The 18,157-nt window shown below is 44.6% G+C and overlaps 1 protein-coding gene across 1 annotated transcript in view; it reads right to left on the reverse strand.

Annotated features, from left to right (window-relative positions):
• Positions 1–213: 213 nt before the first annotated feature.
• ANKS6 (ankyrin repeat and sterile alpha motif domain containing 6) overlaps positions 214–18,157 on the reverse strand; it is a 39,958-nt gene continuing 22,014 nt past the window's right edge. Inside the window, exons 11-15 of the mRNA XM_008142138.3 lie at positions 16,655–16,824; positions 12,838–13,021; positions 7,887–7,954; positions 5,524–5,640; positions 214–1,764 (exon numbers count right to left, since the gene is read on the reverse strand). Coding sequence (XP_008140360.2) covers positions 1,660–1,764; positions 5,524–5,640; positions 7,887–7,954; positions 12,838–13,021; positions 16,655–16,824 — 644 coding nt within the window. The 3' untranslated portion in view covers positions 214–1,659. The remainder of the gene's footprint in view (positions 1,765–5,523; positions 5,641–7,886; positions 7,955–12,837; positions 13,022–16,654; positions 16,825–18,157) is intronic.

An 18,157-nucleotide genomic window follows, 5' to 3' on the forward strand; every position in this document is an offset into this window, starting at 1 on the left:
ACCCACTGGACTGACAGGCAGAGGGAGAACATGATCAGGCTCTGGGAAATGCAGTAATGACCACTTCTGAAAGCCAATGGAGCAGAAATGGGCATTCATGGCTGGGGGAAGGAGAGATGAGAGGCCTCGCAAGGAGCCAGCATGTGCCCTGCAGAGCTCATGATAAAGATCAGAATTCTGTGAAGGTTACCATATCTAGAATACATCCTGCAGACCAAGTACTTTATGTACTCTGCTCTAAGCTCCAATGAAGAGGCTAAGTAACCCATCTCTGGCTACACAGCTGGCCAGCCACAGGGCTGGATCTGAACTCTGAACCTTAGTCCAGAGCACAAACTCTTTCAACTCCATTGTGCTGTGCTGTCCTTTAAGGTTGGGATTGGATTTCCCATTCACATCTCTTGCTTGTTGAGGGCGCAAGGGTGGAGACTGGCTCTAGCTCGTCTCTGTACCCCCAGCACCCAGCAAATGACATAAATGCAGCAAGTGTTGGCCGAATGAATTACTCACTTGAAAACAGTACAGAAAGCTATTGGATTTAAATTCAAAGCCCTCTATCATAACATGGTAGAAAAACTACATGAGTCAATGCCCTTCTGAGAAACATAGCACTAACAGAGTCTAGAAAACATTCCAAATTCTCTGCTTCTTTGCCTAGAAGATGTGAGCACCGAAGTCCTTCCACAATGTAATATATTAAGGTCTTCTGCTCTCACTTGAAGTGCAGAACGTCCCACAGTGACCTGGGATGAGTGATGTGGAGTATCAGAGCATAATCTTGCCTGACCACAGATGAGGAAACTGAGGGCCAGAAAGCTAAGGGATCTCTCAAGTTCACACAATGAGCCTCCTCCATTTTCCAGCATAAAAGGCTGCCTTTGCAATAAAGAGAAGCGCATTCAACACACACATCCTGTTGCATGTTGTATGCAGTAGGTGCAGTGAAGTACTAAAGCAGAGTTCTGTACAAAGCAGTCAGGGACCCCAGTGACTGGAGGGGTTAGAAAAGGCTTCATCTGATAGATGAGTCTAAGTGTGGGGAACAAGTTAGAAGTTTTAAAGGAAGATGTAGCAGAAAAGGCTAATCTACGAAAACATGTGATTCCTCAGGAAGGAGTTGTTGCTGTGAAGCCACTCCCTGAACAAAGACTACATTTCCCAGTGTCCTTTGCATCCAGGTATGGCCATGTGACTACTGGTGACCACTGGTGAATGGGAGTAGGAGGAGCCAATGGAACGTGGGCAGTTAAGAGCAGGCAGTAAGAAATGGCTGTGCCTTCACCTTCACCATCCTTTTCCCCTTCTGCCAGCCAGAAAAGACTCTGAGGCCCCTGGGAAGGCACAGCCACAGATGAAAGAAGCTGGGCCCCCGAATCACTGTATGAAACCACCTGCCAAGCTGCCATACTAGACTGTAAGTGAGACTAAGTCTCTAATGTGTTGGAGTTTTTTACAGCAACAAGCTTCATCAACTACCACAGCAGAGCAGGGGAAGATGGGTGTTCCAGGCAGAGGGAACAACATGACTAAGGCACAGTGGTATGACAAGGCACGGAGTGTTTCAGGAACCGGGAAGAGTTGAGGGTGGCTGGTACACTGGCTGTGTGGAGGCAGTATTGAGATTCAGAAAGCTCACGCTGGTGACCACAGGAAGGAGGATCATGTACAGGGATTGTTTCCAGGCGCCCTGGTGTTGCTGGCACTGCTCTCAAAGGAAGAATGGAAGTTGTGAATGGTTTCCTGTAAAATCTGTCTCTCACGTCCCTGTGGAGGAAATGGAAAACAGACACAGAAAGTCTTGTTAAATCTTTTAACCATTAATTCAATTGACACAGTGTTGTTAATGTTCAACTCATACTTGAAGAACCTATGGGTGTCTTGGGGAAATAATTGACAGAGTACCAAGTTTAATAAGACACTCTGAGTCAGACTCTCCCCCAGCACCCACCATCACAGCATACCAAAGACTGGAGAGGCCCCGAGACACAGGAGTCCAATTCCCGGGACGAGCATGGACAGCAGAGCCCTGGAAGCAGGACTCACTTGCCCGGGTCACACAGCATGGAAGGGAGATCTCCTCCCCTGCTTTGCTTTGTATGATCTTCCAGCCCTTGGATTTCCGGGGGATTCAGTGGGAGCCAGACTTATTGCTGCTACAGCGTGAGAGTTTGAACAGCCTTACTCCTCCTTGCCCAAAGGATGTCAGATTCCTATTCACAGTGATTCACCCCATCCCTGCAAGATCTCCCCTTCCTGCCCCCTTACACACACAGTTTGAGATAGAAAAGGAGGGGATGTAAATGTTTCTTTAAGCCTAGAGAACATCTCCACTGAATTCCTGGCCAAGAGGCAGCAATACACAGAGGTTAAGACTAGAGACTAGAATCAAACAGCCTGGGTTCAAATCCCATCTCTGCATTTACTAGCTTTGTGGCCTTGAGCAAAGTATTTTGTCTCTCTGGGCCTTGGTTTCCTCATTTATAAAACAGGGATAATAATAGTACCTTAAATGGTTGCTGCTGACATCAAACCCTGTGTAAGCAGCAGAAGCCTACAGTTCCTATCCTCAAAAGGTAGCAGCGTGGCTTAAACATATATTTTTTAAATAAAAAAATAAATATTTAGAAAACAAGAAAAATAAATAAATGTGGTTAAAATGTAAAGCAAATTACAAATGAGTAATCTCTGGCATATTATTCTCTGTTAAGAATAAAAAAGAATAAAAGTCCATTAAATGAGCGTAGACACCAAACTCTCTCATTTCATGAACTCCCCACATCCAGAGGGGTCCCTCTCCAGACTCCCAGGTGGAGATCTCCAGTGCTGACGTGGCGCCCCTGACACCTGACAGGGCAGTGGGAGTCTCCCTTCAGTTAGTTCTTCCAGGTCATTTTAAATAAGCTGGGAAAATGCCACCAGGACTCCATCAACACAAACCTGAAGGCTGCAGGGCAGAGGACAGAAAAGCAGGTGTGGGGGTGGAGGATCCTGAGTCCCTACTCTACGCTCACTGGTGGGGGCATCCTAAGGCATGATGCACCTCTTCCCCCCACTGCTGAGTGTCCATGCTATAAAATGGGATAATGTCGCATGCCGGGGCTGTGATGAGGCTCAACCTGAGATAATGAATGAGGTGACACTATGCAAACTGCAGAAGACGAAAAAATAAACAGGAGGGGTGACAGCGATGCCATTACTAAACACCACCTCAGCCTTAATTGCCTGAGAAACGAGGTCAGAGCGAGACAGGGTTCCAGCTTTCTCTGCCTCCTAACCTTAGGAGGGAACCGTGGATGATGAAAACCATAATCATTCCTGCATCCACAACTGATTAAAGATGATGATGATAACTGCCCTTAAAAACCCCTGAGTTTCAAAGGACCTGCCTGATAATTCTCAAAAGAAAAAAAGCAAATAGCCATTAAAAGTAGAAAAAGTGTTTTGTCTATCTAATAGTTAAAGAAATGCAAATTAAAATGAGGCACACTTTTTGGCCTATCAAATTAATAAAAATTAAACAACATACCAAACTCATACCCACAGCTGGTGGGGATGTTCACTGGCTCTTTCTGGAAAGTAATTCAAGAAAAGGTAACATATACCTTGAATTAGACTCTCTGACTCTGTAATTCCACTTTTAGACATCTATTCTGAGCAGATAATTAGAAAGCCGTAAACACAAAGTTGCCCCCTGCAGCACTAGAGAAAGTTTGGATATCTACATCCAACAAGTAGGAATTTAAAAATAGTAATTTTGGTAGATCCATGCAAATATATTAAAAAGAGTTAATGGCATAGGTAACTGCATGTTTAATGTTAAACAAAGAAAGTAGGATGTAAAAAAAATATATGTATCTCAGCCACATAAAGACAAACATTTGGCACAGAACACTGCAGAGTAATCTTCTCAAATGTGAACAGTCTTGGCCTCCGGGTGGATGGACTGTGATTTCTTTAAAAATTCACCTTTTTGGTCACTGTGCAAATTTAGTAAAATGAGTATGTCCTGCTTTGATAATCACAGAAAGTGGGAATGAAAAGAAAAAAGCAATCAATGGCTTAAGACCAATCAAAGGTGAAACTCAGGTCATCGTTTCTGGGTAACCTTCTCCAACATATAAACTACTTGAAACTAACTAATAAGCTCACTCACATACATAGAGCAGCCTGAATATTAGAGTGGGTTTGCACAGAAGTTACATGGCTTACAGGCTGAGGGTCCACAGTGCTTTGCTGATTATTTTTATGGCTGAGCCAGGTTTTTAGTTAATATTCTTCTTTTTTTCTTTTTTTTTAAATTTAGGCTAAAATGTTCTACATCTAGGACTTTTTCTGTCCTTCCTTTACTGGCCCACATGTGGCTTTCCCCACCTCCATCCTCTCCTTGGCTCACATCTCTGAAGGCCACAGGGTGACTAAGCCAATTAACTGAGGAAGCGTATGCAATGCGGCTTATGAATGACAAAGTGCTGCCTGAATATTTATTTGCTATTGGTGCTACAAGTCTGGTCAATACTTCTGTGCATACCTGGCAATATGGAGAAAGAACCATAAAACCAATCATGCTCTCTGACATAACCTCGTATCATGGAACACAGCCTGAGGAACTAAACCACAGCAGAACAAGAGGCAGAGATGTCTACTACAGTAGTTGTAACAGCAAAATCCCAGACGAGGCACTATAGTGCAACAAATGGGGAGCCGTTAGGCCAAGTGTGAAAAAGCAACAGATAAGCAAGTACTGTACATTGTTGTTGGAATGAGAGACAGATAAACACAGCCCACATTAGGGAAAAATGCAGAAGGCAAAGGCATGTCAATAGCCAGATGCTACTGAAACATGACTGCCCGACTAATATCTGCAAAGTGGGTGTGATTTGCTTTTTGTGTTTTTTTTTTGTTTGTTTGTGTTTTGCACAAGTGTGCCTTTGAGTGAGAAGGAGGCATTGCTAATCTTTAACTTTAAAGGTGAAATTTAACATTAGACAAAAATGCAGGATGCCAACAATAGCAACAGGGATTGATGGGTTGCTGTGTGCCAGGGGCTCTAAGCATTTTAGTCCTGGCATCAATGCCATCATTCCCGCCTTACAGACAAGGAAAGCCTGGCTCAGAGAGGTACCTGACTTGCCCAGGGTAGCACAGGGAGTGAGTGCAGGTGTAGTGATTCAAACACAGGTCGGCCTGACAGCAGGGCATGTCTTAATCATTGTCTCTGCTTCCAGTGTGCTCTCGAGGGCATTTCCCAGCCCTTTAGGTTCAAATTACTGGAGGGACTATTTTACCTGAATCTCAAGAGAATCAACCTTATGGGAAGAGAGATCTGGAAAAGGAACAGATCACACTCGGAGGCAGTGAGCACCTGGTCATGAGATGCATGCAAGCGGAGCCAGCCTCTGTCAAATATGCCGGAGATAAAATTAGACCCCGAAGATCCTTGGAAACACGGAGGGCCTAGAATCCTAGTAAAGCTCTGAGCTGTTCAAAACAGGAAGAAAAAATAAAGAAGGTTGAGAACAATACCTTGCCTGCATTCAGTTCAGAAATTGCTGCCAGAATCTGCTGCCTGGATCCATCTGTCTTAATACCCAGCTCCTTCAAGTCGCCGTCAGTGAGGGTGAGGAACGCTTCCATATCCACCTGGGAAGAAAGTGGGGGATTCGCTACCATCCGCCTGGTGCCACACCTCTGTTCCCAACCACGATGGAAATATCATGATTATGAGCTATTGATGCTTATTAGTAGTGAATTAATTATGACTTACTATTTCTAATTCCTGACTTTATGCTGAAAGTTTAGTTGAAAATATCAGTAAGAACTAACTCTCCTGAACTCTAGCCCTGGGATTTTCAGGACAGGTGAACTCTGGAAAATCCTGAAGATGGAACAAGTAAGAAAAGCCTCCGAGGCAGTAATCTGGGTGGCTAGAGTGGTCAATGTCCAAGTCCTGCTGTTAGAAAGTAAATCCCAGTTTTGCGGGACTTTTAACAATATTGGCTTCTGCACAGAAAGTAAGGGTAAGTGGAAGTACTCACCATGCTTCCCCCCAGAGGACAAGAGAGACGCAGACTGTGGAAAGATAGAGAAAATAAACAAGCAGAAGCAATAAGAAAAGCACAGAGAATGGAGGTGGAGAAGGGCTCAGAGTAAGGGCATCCCAAAGCCGTACAACCCTTGGTTTCTACGGGAGAAATCCTAACCTTTCTGTCATTCCGGCCTGAGCCTCAGCTCCAGGAGAAATACCTTCCACCCCATCTTTCCTCCTCTCTTTTAACAGTCACTGTACTGTCCCTGGTTTAAGAAAAAAATTTTGACCCAGGTTTGAGTTGGTGGGAAAAGGTCTACTCCCTTATCCAATCCCAAGCTCTCTCTGAGATGCAGGCATCTCCTATCTCTCTGACGATTAGCTCCTCTGGGACTTTACAACTCAGGCATGAAAGAGTGCCATGGTTTTGACTGAAACCACCTGCCCTGGACCGGCAGGACACTCACTCCCCTCTGCCCCCCATCCCAGACGTGTGGCAGAGACGCCACATCCAGTCCCCTGTGGCCAGCTCCTCAGAAGGCAGGGAATATATAAAACAAGAGTAGGCAGCCATCAGCAAACAGGAAAGACTTTCTTGTTGACCATAAAAATCCCTGCTCAAATGGAAAACTCCAAGGAGGCAGGAAGGACAGACTGGATAGGGCAGAAAAGCAAACCAAGGAAGAAAGCCACAGCACCCCAGTCTGTTTCTTGAAAGAAAATACAAACTCCTTAATTGCATCTTGAGCTTGTTGGGGACAAGGACTGATTCTCCTGATTGCTACTATATTTATGACAGTTCCATGTACTAAGCTGAGCACCAGAATATTCTAAACCAGTGATTACACCCTGGTGGCTTGTAGGCCACAGAGGAATTTTATTTGGCCAAAAGAGGAAATATTTTAATAGCTTATTGAGATAAAATTCATCTACCATTCAGTTCTCCCATTTAAAGTGTACAATTCAAAGGTTTTTAGTACAGAGTTGTGTAACCATCACCACACTCAATTTTAGAACATTTTCCTGCCCATTAGAAATCACTCCCCAATCTCTCCTCCCCATATTCCCTGGCAACCACGCATCTCTCTGTCTCTACAGATTTGCCTAATCTGGACATTTCATATAAATAGAATCATACAACATGTGGCCATTTGTGTCTGGCTTCCTTCACTTATCAATGTGTCATGCTTTCAAGGTTCATCCTTGTTGTAGTATGTGTCAGTGCTTCATTCCTTTTTTATGACCAAGTTACAGTCTGTTGTACAGAGTTTACACATTTTATTTATCCATTCATCAAGCAACGGGCATTCGGGTTGTTTCCACCTTTTGGCTACGATGATAATGCTGCTATGGACATTTGTGTACAAGTTTTTGTTTGGACATGTGTTTTCATTTCTCTTGGGTGTATACCTTTGTGGGGTTAGACAGTAACTCTATGTTTAACATTTTGAGAAACTACCAAACTACAGGACAGTAATATTTTAAATATGTGACTGTGAGTGCTTTGAAGCAAATAGGAACTCTCTTAGATGAACACAGACTCTATATCCAGACGCTTAGCACAGAATCATTAGGTTTTGCCTCTGACTCAGTCAATCCCCTTTGACAAGTGTGCGGACAGACTCAAACTTGATGAGAGAGAGAGCAGTGCTCAAAATTACAAACTTTATTACAACAAAACAAGCCATAAGGTCCCCAGGATCTCACTGTAATGAACTGAACTAAATGTGCTGAACACGAATTCTATTTCCTCAGCTGTCTCAGAGAAAAAGATCAAGGCTGGCAAAATGAAAACCCACATATTTAGACAAATTTTTTTAACAGCAAGATTTAAATTGACATTCAAAAAGAACATCCTTACCTCTTGCTCCTCAAAAATGGGCTGGTATTTCTCAAGTGACAATTTCTTAAGGATTCCAGTCAGTTCATCTTCAAGAGGGAAAGATGTGAAAAAAACACCATTTTAAAATTTGATAAATGTATCAAAAGAGTGAACTTCAAACTTTTATTGACTCTCCAATGGCTGCAACCATCAAGTTCCTGGCATTCTAGCTGCTGGGACTAAAACTCCGCCTTCTGTCCAAGAACAGTTTTTAGTTATGATTTCTTGACTGCTGGTCTCTGCACCTGCAGTGAACCCTAATGCCAGCAAGTCCCCAGCTAGTCAGAGAAAGAACTTAAAAGAAGAAGCAGGTGCGGTTGAGACCAGAGTCGGGGTTAGGCTCAGGTGTGCAGAGGCTGTGGGCTTCCAGTAAGAAGGTCACATCTCAGTGGAGCAGCAGAGCCAGAGGGGCAGAGACTAGAGGAAAACAGAATATTTTGGGTATCGAGATATCAGAGTAGGGAGAGTAGAGAAAGAAAACAAGACCAGCATCAGGGGGCTTGAAGAAATATTTATTCACACATTCAATAAGTATTTATCAGACTAGGCATTGAGGACTCAATAGGGACCAAATAGACAACAAGCAGGCTGACAAAGGAGGAACAGAACAGCATGTAAAATACACCCATCATAGCCGATTTCAACCTTCCAATGTAATGTCCCTGAAAGTGGAACTGGGAAGAGATATACAGGAGTAATGCATCATTATATAATACTAGATGCCCGATGCACAAAATTCGTGCACTTGGGTGGGGGGGGGGGGCGGCCTCAGCCCGGCCTGCGCCCGGCCTGCGCCCTCTAGCAGTCCAGGAGCCCTCAGGGGATATCCGACTGATGGCTTAGGATGCTGTTTTATAGAGGGTGGTCAGGAAAGGCTTCTTTTATAAGGTGTCCTTTGAGCACTAAATGAAGGTCTGCAGTTGTCAAGGGAAGAGCAGCAGGCAGGGGGAACAGTAAGTGCAAAGGTCCTGGGGCAGTGGGTGCAGTTCACAGAAGAGTGAACTGGAGGTTAGAAGGCCTGAGTTCCTTCTTTTATTCACTCATTCAACAGTGGCTACCAATGTGTCTACTATGTGCTGGGAATGCCAGCATGGAAAGGTTCCTGCTATGAAGGAGCTCAGTGTGGCTGGGAAGACATAAAGAAGAGGTAACAACTGATGCACATTGCTCACCATCAGGCACCTGGTACATGGATGACCCATTTGCTCTTTACAAAACCCCATGAGGTAGATCCTATTACTTTCCCACTTACAGATGATTAAGTAAGGCACAGAAAGGTTAGGTGCCATATCCTGGGTAGGTCATACAGCTAGTCCACAGGGACTCAAACCCAAGCTCTAGCTACCAGGTCTATACTATTCACCCCGCTCTGCCACTTCTCCCATTGGTGATGAGTGAAGGGCACAAACAAGGGGGTCTGGGGACAGAGAGGACAGCTGACCCAGCCGAAGGAACTGGAGATCTTTCACAGAAGAGCGGCTATTGAGCTAGGATGTATGCGATGAATTGAGTCCCAACTCAGACATAATCCACTGTAGTTTCATGACACCAAAACCTTTGCTCCTGCTGTTCCCTCCACATGCAGTCTCCCTCCACAGTGGTGTGCTGGTAAATGGTTAACAACTGCCTCTCAGGGGAAACGTATTCATGTGTGTAGGTACATAAGTTTACTGCAGAGTTTACTGACATAAAGAATGTGTAATGCACAATTTACATAGGATAATAGGTTATGCAATATTCTTTATTATAAATTCCATATAGCAACTGTTTTCATTGCATTTCAGGTGTCTCACTGAATTCTTGTACCTATAGCTAGTGAGCGTAACATATTTCCAACATAAAGGCTGGTTAATTGTTCCTTTTATGTGATATGTAAGATGAAATGAAACAATGAAGACATACTAGTAGGTTAGAACTTCATGTGAGCAAACTTTGCTAATTAGATAACCATTTTCAAATCCTGGAAGAATATTTTCTCAATTTCTTGTGCTATTCACAGTATATCAGTACCAGACATGACACTTTTAAGTTTAACCTGCATAGTTAACATTGACTCCCACGGACTAGATCACGTCTAGGTGAGCTATAAAGCAACAAACTAAGCCCTGACTGGTGGTGTTTGTTGATTTTCATGGTGTAAAATACACCCATCATAGCTGATTTCAACCTACCAATGTAATGTTCCTGAAAATGGAACTGGGAAGAGAAATACAGGATTAATGCATCATTATATAATACTAGAGGCCAGATGCGAAAAATTCGTGCACTTGTCGGGGGGGTCCCTCAGCCTGGCCTGCACCCTTTAGCAGTCCGGGAGCCCTCAGAGGATGTCTGACTGATGGCTTGGGAGCGGGCCCAAGCCATCAGTAGGACATCCTTAGTGCTGCCGCGGAGGTGGGAGAGGCTCCAGCCACCGCCGCTGTGCTCGCCAGCTGTGAGCCCGGCTTCTGGCTGAGCAGTGCTCCCCCTGTGGGAGTGCACTGACCACCAGGGGGAAGCTCCTGCATTGAGCGTCTGCCCCCTTGTGGTCAGTGTGTGGTTGCTCTGCCGTTCGGTCAATTTGCATATTAGCCTTTTATTATATAGGATTCCCACCATATAGATAAACAAGATGTAAATAACCTCAAGAGCATAGACATTACGAAAACACACTAAAAAAAGGCAAAAAATTTTTGTTTTAAATACCAATGCCTTTATACTTAATGTAATTTATCTGATTATAAATTCATGTAATTTTTTTCCTTTTTCATCTTCTTTTATATATATATTTACATATATATATTATTGTCGTAATTTGACTTTTAATAGCTGTGTTTAATCACCAGCTCATACATCTCCTGTAAAGTTAACACTCAGCTCCGGCCCACAACTGCCTCATTTCTTCTCAGCCTTGTGGCCTGGCTGAATGCTCACTCTGGCGAAGCCTGCTACGACACTTTGCACTTTGCTGCTCACATCTTGTGTTTCAATCATTTCATGACATTCCACTGAATGCATCTGACTCCCCTGCCTGATTGTGAGTTATCCTACCACCCAGCACATGAAGTGCCTGCCTAGAAGTCTTAATGAGATGAATGTGAGAGTGAGAAGGCGACTTCCAATAGGAGTCCAGAGAGAGGGACACAGATGGAAAGACGGGCAGCAAAGGCTTGCATGCAGCCCTTGATTGGGACCACACATTTCCCACAAAAATATAAAGAATATCTGTTTCTCGATGGATTTCAGCATCTATTCTGCGACAATCTAATGCCCACAGGACAAGGGTCTCACTGCCTCAGGACCCACAAACCCCAGAAGGAAAAACTGAGCTTTCTAAGAAAGAGAAATTAACCCAAAAAGAATTCGCTGTCAAGTCCTCCTCTTTTTTCATCCCAACTAGGGCTCTGCAAACCTTTTAAATAATGAATAAAAGGGGAAAAGAGTGGGCATGGACAATGCATACACATGTCCACTGTCTCAACTGTTTTGGAAAAAGGTGAGGTACAAATACCTAATTGAATCATTAGGGGTTTCAACTCCTGGAAGCCTCTGAGGTGGGAGAATTCATGAATGGGGAACTTAAAGATTCCACCTAGAAAACACAGGGAGGAATGGGCTTGCTAGTGAAATCTGAAGCTTTTATAAATGATTGCACTAGATATCACAAAACAATAAAGAGGATGCCAACAGCAGCATGCATTTATCAACTCAGGACAGACTAGAGCCTATGCAGCTGATTTTGACTTATCACTTGCTGGGCAGAACCTGCTCAGTACGACCTCCCAGCAGCCGCAGTGAGGGACCTGCAAATGCATTGGTGAGGCCCATATGCACACTGAGACTTTCCACCCCTCTGATTTATACTCCTTGATTTGCACCTGCCTGGGCCCCCATCTCTCACGGAAGCTCTGCTCCCTCCTTCCCCATCCCCACTTCCAGGGCAGTTTTAATAGATGACCTTCTTCTCTTCATCTCCCTTTATCTTTCCTGGGGCCTCACTGCTGGGCCTCCTCGCCTGCCCTGCCATCCACTCCTTCTTTCCCTCATCACCCCCACGGGAGAGGCTTCAATTCCTGCGTGCAGGTCCCAAGTCCTGGTTGCAGTGGACGTCTACAGCTTTTGCTTGCCCAGCATCCATCCTCCTCCTCTTTCTGGAAACAGCACTTCAATTTTCCTGTGAGGAGCCACTTCTCTCTCACTTCCAATCCAGACCGTGTAGGCAGTGCAGACTCCAACCCTGGCTCCAAAGGCAGACACAAGACCTGGGCCTGGCCAATCAGCACATTCACCCCCATGGACCCAGAGGTAGTCAAGGATGACACAAGTTGTGATAAATATAGCCACAGCAGGCCAGTGACCTTTACGCTTGGGGTTTTGTTGGATCTATTGAGAAGTCAGCACTCTTTCTGCTGGGGTTGCTAAGTTAGTAGGAAGAGGAAGTAAGCCTAAAGCTGCTTGGGGACAACCTTGTCACCACTCAGAGAGAGCCTACCTGAGATATGGAGAGAAATCTCCCAAAGCACCTGGATCCAGACATGCCTGAAGCACACCCTAGACACATCCATTATATGAACCAACAAATGATGAGGTTTTGTTTTTGTTTTTGCTTAAAGCAATTGAGTGGAGATTCCACCACTTGCAACCGAAAGAATTGTGATTTATACAAGGTTCAGGGAATGGTCCCTAACTGCTGTTGGAGAAACATTTCTACTGGCATGTGTTTGTGTATATAAACAAAACTTACTACATTCAAAAACTAGGAGGTAGCTTACCATACCTTAAGCACAGTGAAGACAAAAATACAAGGTAGAATCAGGGAAGGGGAGGGGCCAGTGTTGTTTGTTTATTTGTAACAAATAAGCCTGACCTAGGATGACTATAGCAATGAAAGGCACCTGCCAGGTCACCATGGTGAAGAAAAGGGTGGGGTTCAGGACCTCGGGGGACTCACCCTCATCGGTGATGGTGCCGCTGCTAGAGCCCCCACTGCTCTTGGACTGCCGGTGGGACGAAGAGGAGGACACCGAGGACTCGGCCGCATGGCCTTTGGGCGAAGGGGAGGGGGTAAGGGTGGGGGAGGTACTTTTGGAGGTAGTGGAAGTTCCAGACGGAGGCCTTTTGCTCATCTCCAGTTTCTGCACAAAAGATTAAGACAAATACATAGCTATCACCTGGAAGGTGAAATGATTAAAACAGACATACAACAGAGAACATTCAACAGGATATCTAACCAGGACTATGAAATCTATTTTAAAAAAACACATGAAAGCAAAGACAGTATTATTACTAGAACAGTTACAGGAGAATCCTGCCCTGAAGCTGAGCGGTGGGATGGAAAAAGCGGCCCATGAAGTCAGGAAATTCAGAGACTAGTCCTGCCTCTACTAGCATCAGGTCCTTGGCCAAGTCCCCTACCTCTCAGTTAACCCAGTTCTAAGATGAAAGTGTGGCTTATATACACACGAAACCCCTTTCTGCTCTTGATGTCCTTCACCAAAGGACACACTGTCCCTGTGTGTGTGTACCATTTAGTTTTAAAAACACTTTTTTATTTGGAAATATTTTGATTTACAGAAGAATTCCGAAAACAGAGAGTTCTGTGTATCCCTCAGCCAGCTTCCCCTGATGTTAACATCTTATATAACCATAGTACAATTATCGAAATGAAGAAATTAACACTGGGACACACTAAACTACAGACTTTATTCAGATTTCATTTCACCGCTTGTTCCACTAATGCCCTCATTCTCAACCAGGATCTGGTCCAGCTTCCCACGTTGCATAGACTTGTCACGTCTTAATCTCCTCCAATCTGTGACAGACAGATCTTCAGTTTTGCCTTATCTTTCATGACCATGACACTTTTGAAGAGTCCTGGTCAGGTATTTGTAGACTGTCCCTCAAATTGGGTTTCTCTTATGTTTTCTCATAATTAGATTTGCTCATGGGTTTTTGGGTCAATGACCACAGATGTGATGGACATGTCATTCTTAGCATGTCATACCAGGAGGCACAAAGTCTCAGTATCTTATTACTGATGATGTTAACCTTCATTACTTAGTTAAGATGGTGTCTGTCAAGTTTTCCCATTGTGAAGTTACTCTTTTCCCTTCATAATAAATATTTGGGGGAAGATATTTTGAGCTAAGTATCTTGTTTTTCCCTAAAAGTCCTTAATTAGTGTATGTCTATAAAACAGATCTACCCCAGCCAACAGCAAAGAAACATGACACTCTGGATCTGTGGGCAGCACTATGGGGAAGGGGGCAGGTGAATATAAGATTTAAGGTGCTCTGAAATATCTGAACTATTCTCTATGTCCTCAATATAGGAGACTGATTACATTAATGGCCCCATGTCCACTATTCCCTGGATCGATACCTTTTGCTACATAACTCTCTGTTCTCCTGCACTGGGTGTGCTGATTTGCTTAAACAACTTGATTGTATTTCAACTCATGGCTTCAGGAGAACATGTCCCAGCTTGTAGACACACATGGCCCAGTTGTCCTGGTTAACCCAGCCAATAGCCAGACATGCAATTGATCCCCCAGACCAGAAGAACTGCCTCGTGAAGTCTACACTACACTGCTGACCTGCAGATTCATGAGCTAAAGAAATGCTTTTTGTTTTAAACCACCCAACTTTAGGGTGGGAGCAGAAAGCTGACATACCCAGTGGACCTGTAGGCGTTGAGGTCTGGGAAGTGTAGGAAAATGCTCTGAACCCCCCATTCTGTGCGTCCTAAGGCTCACTTCATGCTGATTCACAAACAAGCTAGAAGCCATGCCTGGTGAACATTCCACTATTACAGTAGAGCTTGTTTTAAGCAAAGTACAAAAACCAGATTCAGGAGGATCATATTTTGAATACTAATTTTTAATGCTTCCTGAGGGAGCTTTGAAAAGCCCTTTATGTCTCCATTTTGCTGCTGGAGCCATTGACAGAAAGCCACTCCTGGTGTCCTGATTTAGGGCAGTGGTTTCTGAGAGCTCTGAGCTGGGATGGCTTCAACACTCTGGGGGAAAAACAGATTCCCCAGACCCTGTCTTGAGAGTTTCATTCAATTATGCTGGGTGGAGCCCAGAAACCTGAAGGTTACAGCATATCATTATGTTAAGACTATCAGGTGATCATTGAACTGGATCGTTTCCCCAGTTTATTATTTCCCGAATGCATCTTTTCACACAATTTCCATTCATCAGAATATGCATGTATATAGATTATAGATGATAGATGCATTCATGTGAGACAATAGTTAATATAATTTATAATTTATATGTCTATCTATTTCCAACACCAATTAAAGGAAGGAAATATCCAACACATCTAATAAGGTCATCAAAATAGAAGCAGGAAATTTTAGGCAACAGAGGACAACTATATCAGAGCCCAGACTAGCAAATTTACTTTAATGAGTAGTTCTGAGTTTCCTAGCAGCAAAGGCAAAAAGAGTAACACAAAAACTATATAATTCATACTATTTGTGGAAAGAAAATGTATCCAAGAATCAATAGAGACATTTTTCCTAGAGCCAAATTCTAAAAGGAACTTAATTACATAGATCCTATTACACAAGAAAATTTCAATATAATGGAAAATATGCTAATGCATAGGGAGAGAAACTTTTTCTGGAGCTATATTGTAAAAGGAGTCGAATTATGTAGGTCCAATTGCAAAAGGGACTTTGAATAACAAACAAGTGTGTAACAAACAGTGGCTGAGCAGAAAATGAAGACTATTTCCCATTCATTCATTAAAATATCAATCTCTGGAGGCACTTCTGGACAAAGGTCCAAGGATGAGACTCTCAGGTGATCTAACTTTAAGCTTAAGATCTAAAAAAATGATAAAGAATGGGGTTTTGCCTGGATTTGGGGTCCTCTCAGAGGAGGAAATGGGCGTCACTGCACCATTCTAGAGAAGCATTTAGGGTCTCTCACCCATTGCATACTCCACAGATGCAAACAATGCAGTGATGGCTCTTGGGCTGCATCATTGGAGGAATGGTGTCAAAGCAGGCAGGTGAGGCCCTGGCTCTGTCCTGCTCACCAGCCTTCCTTCAGCCCCTCCCCTCTGCATACTCTGGCTTCTGGAGTGCTGCGATGCTGTCCCCTCACCCTGAAACAGTCTCACACCTGCTCCTTCAATTTGGCTCCTCATCCTTCTGCTCCCCATTTAGATGTCACTGACGCCCTGAAACTGGGAGGGCATCCTCCCTTCTCCACAACAGCCCTTACCACACTGAGGGGAGACTGCGTGTGTCACAGTGACACCCTGACAGTGATCACTAAACCCCAAATCACTGCGGGATCCTCACTGCTAGCAGTGCCAGGCACAGAGCAGAAGCTCCAAATGAATGAATAAGGTAGTGCTAAAAATGTCAACACAGCTGACACACAGGCTCACCAGGGGCCAGGCCCCATCCTAAATGCTAAAGTGTGGAGCTTGGATTTGAACCCTGGCAGTCTGCTCCTGAACCCACACTCTGAACCTTTTTGCTCTAATCAATGAACAAACATGTGCAATGTGAGGCTGGATGAGGCATCTGCTGAGGCCCTGGAGATCAGGCGGGAGATGACCATGTGTGCAGGGGACCCAGGGTACAGGGCGTGACCTCAGCAACTACCCACACAGTCCAGCCCTTCTCAGAAAACCCAGGAGCAGCTGCTGGAAGGGGCCTGTCTTGAGTCCCCTCACCCAGCATGCGGGCCAGGTCAGGACAGAACCTATGAGTGTAACAGGAGGAGACAGAAGCAGAACAAGCACCTTGCCACCGGGACTGCCACCACCTGCAGGGGAGACCAGTTGTTCAGAAGGGCTGGACCCAGGTGCTGGCCCAATAGGACTTGACCGATGGCTGGGCTTCTGCTCAGATAGTCCGGCTGCTTTTTTTCTCTGGGCAGCGATCTGGGACAGGACACTGTCTATGCTGCCACCTGCGGAAAGAGGAATGGGAATGACTGTCACGGTGCAATGGACTCCCTATGCTGACCTGAAGGAGCCAGAACCACATCTCCCAGAATCCCTCCCCATGTGATTCTGGGTCAGAAGACTCCGCAGGAGTACCAGAGGTGGCCAGGATGCAGTGGCCATTGTGCGATGAAAGCATCATGGTAAGAGGTGGTGAAGGATGCAGTGCTGGCAAAATCAACTTGTCCTCACTTTTCCCTGCACCACAGCCAGCTCAGCCCGCCTCCAGCAGGCATAGGTGCCTGCTCACCCTGCCCTGAATTCCCACTGCAGCCCGGGTGCAGCACCTTCCACCTGTCCAGCCTCACCAGGGCTCCTCCCTCCACCTCTGTCTCCCCCTTTCAGACCTTCACATCCCAGCTCCTCCCACAGTTGTGTCAATAACTTCCTCATTCCTAGCACCCGGGATGTCATCTTCCCTGCTTGAACTCTTGACTATCATGTTGCCTATCCCAGTTCCCCCAAATCTACTGGCAACCTCGAGTAATTAGAAAGAAAAAAGGAAAGTGATAATAGGCAGGGCTCGGAGAGATGCCAGAGGAAGGACACTCATAATTAACATTTACAGGGCATTTACCGGGCACTGCGGTAAATATTTTACATGTATAAAAAGAGTCATTCTGAAAGGCAAAAATGTGTCAAAGGCCTTGAAAACAGGCAAACTCATTGACCCCTGATTTGAGGGAACTTATTATGTTAAGCAAGTCACTGAGTATGCAAATATGGAGGTAGGAAGGCATTACTTAATGTGGTTATTATCTACAAGAGCAAAAATCTAGAACAGCCTCAGTGTTCAAGATGAGGGAACTGGCTGTATAAAAGTGTGATACCTCATATGAATGGACTGCTCTTTGGCTATTAAAAAGATGCTGTAGATACAGGTGTACGGACATTAAAAGGTGTTCACAATCGGGTGATGTGTGTGTGCAAAGAGGAAAAAGGCTGCCGAGCACTCTATCCTCTGAAGTCAGCCTGCCTGGGTCCAGGTCCTGGCTCTGCCGCTTCACAGCTGTGTGACCTTGGCCGAGTTATTTAGCTTTCCTGAGCCCCCGTTCTCTCATCTGTAAAATGGAGAATGTATCCTTGCAGGCTGTTGGGGGACTGAAGGAGATAATTCATTTCAAGGGTTTGATAGTATGCCTGGTACATACTCAGTGCTCTATAAATTATTCCACTTTCATAAATACAATATGCATAAAAGTACTTCGCAAAGACATATACCAAAATGTTAATGATAATGTCCAGTGGGTGAAATTATACCTTTTATTATCATCATCATCATCATCATCATCATCATCA

Source organism: Eptesicus fuscus, chromosome 15, assembly GCF_027574615.1.
Source record: "Eptesicus fuscus isolate TK198812 chromosome 15, DD_ASM_mEF_20220401, whole genome shotgun sequence".
Taxonomy (NCBI): Eukaryota; Metazoa; Chordata; class Mammalia; order Chiroptera; family Vespertilionidae; genus Eptesicus; species Eptesicus fuscus.